The sequence below is a fragment of the Pundamilia nyererei genome, unplaced genomic scaffold (assembly GCF_000239375.1).
Source record: "Pundamilia nyererei isolate P.nyererei 1_Seehausen unplaced genomic scaffold, PunNye1.0 scaffold00004, whole genome shotgun sequence".
In the NCBI taxonomy this organism is placed as follows: Eukaryota; Metazoa; Chordata; class Actinopteri; order Cichliformes; family Cichlidae; genus Pundamilia; species Pundamilia nyererei.
The window spans coordinates 158059-165703 of record NW_005187405.1 but is presented as its reverse complement, the minus strand read 5'-3'; the positions used below and the strand labels follow the sequence as shown (position 1 = coordinate 165703).

At 40.1% G+C, this 7645-nt stretch overlaps 1 protein-coding gene across 1 annotated transcript in view; it reads left to right on the top strand.

Annotated features, from left to right (window-relative positions):
• The window catches only part of cldn1 (claudin 1), a 3343-nt gene extending 2689 nt beyond the window's left edge, over positions 1-654 (top strand). The window contains exon 4 of the mRNA XM_005720966.1: positions 31-654. Within this exon, the coding sequence (XP_005721023.1) occupies positions 31-187 (157 nt within the window). The 3' untranslated portion in view covers positions 188-654. The remainder of the gene's footprint in view (positions 1-30) is intronic.
• The last annotated feature ends 6991 nt before the right edge of the window (positions 655-7645 follow it).

Genomic DNA, 7645 nt, shown 5'->3' with positions numbered 1-7645 from the left:
AGCACAATGCGTGTTGTGTTTCATCCACAGGTATGAGTTTGGAAGTGCCCTGTACGTCGGCTGGGCATCTGCCATTCTCGTCATCATCGGAGGGGCCTTCCTCAGCTGCCACTGCCCCAAGCAGGACGCTGGGCCGGCTCAACGCTACCCCCAGTCCCACCCTGCGGGAGGCAAAAACTACGTGTAGGAGTAGTCTTCCCACTTCTCCTGGCCTGGGCTCATTTAAGAGCGCTGGCTTTAAAGGGGCATATTTCAGACCTGTTTACTGTTTTCAGCATGTTTATTTGCAGGTGGGGTCAAAGTAGCGTAGTGGGATGGGATGCTTCTTTATTAATAAACTGACAATTAATGTGACAACCTATGCAAATGTTAGAATTGAATGTTAGAAATAAGGTCCAATAGCATGTATTTAGATTTAAACTGGGATTATTGTAAAGCTTAAAAGACTTTTTTTTTTAGTTTAAAGAAAGTTTTCAGAATATGTTGGAGACATTCAGTTTTTGTGTCACTTTCTTTGCAACTAATTTCCATTTTTGTATAAACTCCCATGGTACCGTTTGTTATGATTTTTGTGTTGTTGTTGTTTTTATTTCTTCCCATTTATTTCTTATTTTACTGCATATGAAATAAATCCACTGCCACTTTTCCATGTGACAACCAGTGTTTGGATTCACTTCATGTTTTGGGTTAATAATAATCACTGCACACTCACACCAGGTGAAAGACCAAGACACCATTTCAAAGTGAAAGGATCTGAATGTTCTTTTCAGAGCTCCACCCTAACCACGCAAAATCTCTTTTGATTACTCGATAAGGTCATTTATAAGAATCTGGACGTAAAATAGAGAAGGGTGTTTCTCTTTAAAGAGGTGGCACAATTTTTCAAATCATAAAAAAAAACTTTTATTGTGTTGTACACGTTAAAAATCCTGTACAACACAGAGCTAAACATATAGAAATTTGTGGCCTCAGGCAGGAAAAAACACATTCAAACAGAGAGATAGGCAGAGGGTGGGGAGCGGGCATACCTACGGTCTCCTGCTCCTGTCCCAGCACGCCTGTGAAGTCGCATTTCACATAAACACGGTCGGTACCGCTTGAATGCTACGTTGGGAAGATGCGTCAGCCTGTCTGTGACTTTACAGGAAAGAATTTCAAAGGTTGTCAGCCCATCGTTCGTTCAGTCATGAAGGTGTAACTGATTTTATAACTAAATTAAATAACAACAAAGAAACCAAACCCCTCCAGAATAAGCTGACGTTTGTTTCCACCCAACACCGTTCAGCAGGAGAGGGCGCCACCTTCTGGTGATCCTTGAGGATGCTGCTCAAACGCCAAAGAACTGTTCCCCTGTTCTAAAATACAAGACAACAGCTGCTAATATTTGCTTTTATGCTCTTATAAAGTTGTAAGCGTATGATCTGGATGCTTTTGGATATTTAGGCAGAATTGGTGAAGTTCATTTAAATTGTTTGGTTTTCTGGGAAGAGGCCCTAGGCCCTAGGACAAACCCAGGCCGGGGAGAGGGGGGTCTGGGCTTCTCTTCATAAGCTGCTACCTCATGACCAAGCTGTGGATAAGTGGAAGAAGATGGATGAATGGATGGATGGTTTTCTCTCACTGGCCTGGCTTTTAAAATGGCCTGTATTTATATTTTTAAGTGCAGTACACACTTTTTTTAATAGGGTAGAGGTCTGGGCTTTGGGAAGGCCTTTCCAGCAGCTTAAGTGTCCAAGTTTAATATCATCCAGCTGTTGATTTGAGGTGAAGTTGAAGAATTTGAAGGTAGTCTTCATTATTCCATCCACTTTGTGCAGTGTATCAGTAACACTGGTAACAAAACAGCTCCAGAGCATGATGCTACTATGATTTGTTTCACAGCACTTATCGGATTGACCAGTAAGTGCTGTGAAACAAATCCTTTTTATGCTTGCAAAGGGAAACTACCAGTTGTAGTCAATCACGATTACTAACAAGACATTATTAGATCCTGGCCTCGTCAGGTTGAAAGACATCGGCAAACCACTGTGTAAAATCCACCCATGATCAGTTTTAGCATGAGCATGTGGTATTGAATGGACTTTATGCCGCAGACAACCATTTTCAACCTTCAGACTCCCCAGTTTGAAATGACAATTTGTGTCACATCCGAACCTTCAGTCGCTGAATATTTCCTTTGTGTTTTTATTCATTAATCTCGATCTTCTGATGTTTTACTTGTTAAAACTGATTCACCATCAACAGATTTCCAGTTCTTTACAGCTAATTTTGAGATATAAAATGAGTTCAGGCTCATAAATAGGTCAGAAAAAGTAAAGTAATTTAAAACCTTGTGGCTTTGTTTCATTAGTTTCTGCTCTATTTAAAAAGGCCAAATAATGTATTTGAGTTTTAAACCAAATTACAAAACTATACTCAAAATTCCTTTAAGATAAAAAAACCCAAAACAAAATACTAACATACAGTTTTTGGAACCAAAGCACGAGTGTAATGATTGTGTAATATGTGCAAGATCCCCGCCAGGAGGATGTAAAACTCTGCGCCAAATCAAATATGTGGATCCATCCGCTGTGGCGACCCCTTGCGAATAATAAGCCAAACAAGTCCGCCTGTAAAAATGCATCTTATTCTAAGTTTATCCTCTCTGGTGTTAAACTTTGCAAAAGTTTTAATGACAAAAAACTATTTATCTATAACTATTTTGACTTTTTAAAATATTTTAAGAATTAAGAATCTAGCTAATCGATTAAAAATAGAAGCTGCTTATTGTAAATGACATCTCGAAGCCCACCTGTAGTACCTTCTAGGTCCAGTGGAGGGCGGGAGCCTACACCTATTTTGACTAGACGATTTGGGGGGGGTACTCTGTAAAAGCCCCCAAGCAAACCTCAAAAACAGACGCTGCAGCAGAGTCCAGCTTCTTAAAAACAAGACACAGAAAAGACTTAAAAGCAGTCCTGTGGTTAGTGATAGTAAGATTATATGTTTTTTTTTCATGCCATGCTGTGCTTAAAAGAAAAAAAAGAAATAGACCATGAACCACATGCTTTATAGCTCTTTACTTTTTTCTTTTGAATTTTATCTTTCCTTTTTGGGGGGTGGGGGGACGGGACGACAAACTCTTGCACGTTTGACAGAAAACAAAAAATACCCTTTTTTCCTACACTGCGTAAAGAAACAACAGGCGCTCAGGTGGATGTCAGACTTTGGCCACTAGAGGGAAACAGACGCCACGTATGGGCTGACACCTCCGCCTCTTTAACTCAGTAACTGCAGAAATAGGGGTCAGAAAACAAGTTAGTGTGAAGACTCATGTGTTAGTATCAGCTGTTGGAGAGGAGTCAGACTGTGGGAGGTGACACAGGAGATGATGAATAATGAGCTTTAAGGGTTACATGAGTTATTCGGAGAAGGTTAAGTCTAAAGTGCCTCAAATGACCTGCAGCATTACATAACCCAAAACACTATATATAATAGCTACTTTATGAGTATTAGAATGTGAGTAGTACTATATGATGGTAGTATGAGATTAAAGGATACACCAAATGAAGCCATCTATTTTCTTAACTTGGGGCCACGGCAGCCTACCCGAACCTCATCAGGCTGAGAGGCAGGATACGTTCAGGACAGGCCACCAGTCCAGCACATAGAGACAGATAAACAAACACCTACAGCAGATTTAGAATCACCGATTAGCCTAAATTGCCCGTCTTTGGATGCCAGAGTCAAACCAGTGCAGTCACAGGGGGCAGCACAGGAGAATAACCACGAGATTTGAACCACAAACCTGTGAGTCAGCAGTGACAGCACTGCACCGCCGTGCCGTAATACCGTAATGTAATTATCGTCATTAATGGGCAAACGTGGCACCTCCACTCACTCGGCGTTACACATATGCCGTTAAGCTCTTTAAAGTCTTGTTTTACTCACCAGTGTTTCACTCATTCTGCCCGATGTGTTGATCGATTCATGGTGATGGAGCTGAAAGACGTCTCTGCTTCATGCTTTTATATCTTTATATGTGTTTGTGCAGAAAATAAGACTGTTGTTGCTCAGTTACGGGCGAATGAGAAAGTCAAATCATTGTAAACATTAATGTTTGGAGTACTTTAATGAGGAGAGCTAATAGGTCAACGGGTTATAGAAGCAACAACACACAGTGATCTAAAATATGCTCTTAGTTTTGCCCTTTGACCTTTTGTGCAGTTTATCTTTAGCTTTAAGAACCATCTCAGATGAATGCAGGCTGAACCCGAATCCTATTTTCACAAAGTTTCCAATTGGACAGCTGCCGCATGCCGAAAAAGGGAAGGCACATTTGGATAATAGACCTCAACAGCAATTATTTTGTCTGCATTTCAGCAAAGAATCCATCATATATGAGGATCCCCGGTAATGAAATTCATTCAGAATGACGTTTTTTTAAATGTTTTTTTGCATGACAACTCGACATTTAGACTGATGAAGCACACTGAAAGAGCAGCACTTAGCTTGAGGGCTTCCCCTCTTTTTAGTCCAGTATTGGATCGGGAGGAGATCCAAACTCAGGCTCAAAGTGCTGTGATCAGCAGAGCGCAGCTGCCAGACATCACAGAAAAATAAATGAGAAAGTGCAGAATCAATACTGGAAGCTAAACTGCTGTTAAAATAATTTCTGTCCCTGTGGCTTCTTGAATATGATAAACTGTCGTCTGGCTTCTCTTTATCGTCTTATAAACAACAGAAATCAGATCCCGAATTACCAAAGATTACAATAACCCTGTACTTCTGGTAGGACACCACATGAACCGAAGCTGAACTGTGTCAGATCAAGTCTTTAATCATTAACAGAGCATATAATGATATGTTACTAGAAAGCACTCAGCACTGTGGTTGAAGGATCATAACGGTGTTTTTGCACCATTAAATGGATTAACTTACTGAAATGTTAATACTCCCGTCTTTTTCAGGGCTCCTCTGAGTGTTGTGGATTTGTAGATGGGTCATTGATGGGACGTGCACATTTTTTGGTCCTTCCTGTCTAAAATAATGTATTTAGTTCACAGTGTGTTTATTCTGTAAATTAACGTGTTTTTTTTTAAACAAAAGTAAATAAAAAAGGCATTTATGAAGTCTAAGCAATCATCACCTGACTGCAACTATTTTTAATTTAAACAGGCTTCTCCTTGGACACTTGACTTTTATGATAAGGTAACATTTTCACCTTTTTATCATTTGACGTGTCACATGAAAAGTGTACCAGCATGCACATGAGTCTAATTCAGCTATTATTTTTTTAAATCCACATTTAAGAGAGCTACAAACCTTTTAATCTGCTCTAGAGACTCCAAAGGGTCCTCTTTATGATGAAAGAGCTCTTCACTGTTATTTTACTTAATAATCAAAGTCTCATGTTTATGGTTCTTCCAATGTTCTCAGCAGCTTTAAAACTAATATAATAATTTGTATTTATTTTAACAATTAAAAAAAAGTGAGAATATTTTACTTGGAATTAATTAATTAATTCTGCACCTCTGGATGCTTTGGGGCTTTAGGTGTTTTAGATGATTATTTTAAACAGAAACAAATGGACCTGGACACAAACGTAAGCCAGCTATAGATATCTAATCCAGTCCAAATTTATGTATGAAGCACATATTAAAACAACAAAGTTGACCAAAGTGAACAAATAAACAGACTAAATAACTAAGCTCTCACTATGGGCAAGGAATAAAAATGAGTTTTAAGGAGACTTTTAGGGACTTTTTAAGACTTAAAAAGGGTGGTGTCATTCATTCCACAGTTTAGAGGCTATGGCTGGGAAAGCTCGATCCCCCCTGTTTTTAAGTCTAGTCACTGGGACAGGGAGCATGTCAGCAGATCTCAGCGACCTTGAAGGTCATGAAAATCAGATGTTAAGGGATCAGCAAGATTTGATGGAGCCAACCCATAAAGGGATGTAAAATTTTGTAGTAGAACATCCTAAAAATCACACAGGGGAGATTTGATCCACTTCACGGGTTCTGGTAAGAAGGACCAACTAAAGGTGTGAAAGGGACCCCTGATTTACACCAAAGTAAATGGCATTAGAATACTCTCACAGGTACCTTTGCTGAAATAGGAAACTAAAATAGTAAATAATGTAGTTAAAATGACCTTCAGCGCTAGTGAAATGCCACTTTCCATCCACATGTAACTGAAACAATGCAACAGTCAGAAAAATACTTTAGTAAATGCATTTGTACTTTCTGTATTTGTTACTTTGTTCTGTTTTTTCTTTGTTTAATTTATTATTGTTATTAGTATAATTATTACCGGTATTATTATTATTTCTGTAGCCTACCAGCAGAGGCGCGCTCTCTCTCTCTCTGGCTCAGTGTCAATTCCACATCCTGAGCTCAGTCACCACAGATCCTCTCAGTTCAAAATAACCCGCTCTGTTAATCCACTCTGCTCAGTGTGCCTGTAACCCACAGAGCTGCTGCAGGGCCGTCCCGGGACAATCAGATATCGTTACACTTTTACTAAATTCTCATTCATCCAAAGCAGCAAAAACCAGAGAAATTAAGTTTCTGACAAGTTAAGTTTCAAGCCTTTTTTAAAAATCAGATGCAGCGAGAAGCACAGTGCAGCCATTTATTAATCTTGCTTGCAGCGACATTATTAAATAAACAACGTCACAGTGCTGACTTCAGTCATAACGTTCCAGCCCTTTCAGGCAATAATACATATACCATGCGAACTGTTTTTCCTCTCTGATATAATCCACTGGGGTCCAACTCCAGGGTCCCACTGCTGGATGCAGTAGAGGGAGAGAAAAACAACCTGCCTGCTGACGCATTTGTTAGGAGTGCGAGGAATATTCTCTATTAAACATGAGTTGTCTGCAGGGGGTTCGTCGGGTACAAGAACATTGGTGGCGGCTGGTGTCATTCTCAAGGTTTTTAAATGTAGCGATTCAATAAAAGCACTGAATGAATTATGGAGAATATTCACATAAAGGCACGCTCACATTCACGCACACAAACGCGCGCGGGGTGCATACAGGGACACCGATATAAACACATTTGGAGGCAAGATGATCCTTGAAGCTTAAGTAATGAGCTCAGCTTGACTTAGAGATTTTTCCTTCAACTTGGCAGGAAGTCTAACTCTTTAATGTGTGTGCTTGTGGTTGGAGCCACGCTCTTCTGTGGAGCCGTGTGTACGTGAGTTGCCTAATATGCGATATTGACATAATTAACTCTCATTGCGACTCGCCGCTTGCGACCGGGAGTCCAGCTTAAGTTCACTTATTAAGGCTCTGCCGACCTCCTCCAGCACCTGGACTGTGCTCTGTGCGCGAACGATGAGCGTCTCCATGGGAACAGGGTCTCTTCTTCTCCTATATTTGTTAGGATTAAACAGAAGCACTAATTTCTCCATTGTCTCCAGCACACAGGCAACAGGAGGGAGACAGTTTTTATATGACGCACGCTTGAGATACGTGTGTCCGATTCATGTAAAATCTAAGCGGTGCAAAGTTCATTAAATCTGCAAAAGTGCAAGTTGATATGATAAATCCCGGGGAAATAAATGAAAAGCAAAAATAGGATACCGCATTCCAGCTGCGTGGCATGCTGAGTGTATGTGCATGTGTTTGTAAGCTGCAAATATGATGAACAAC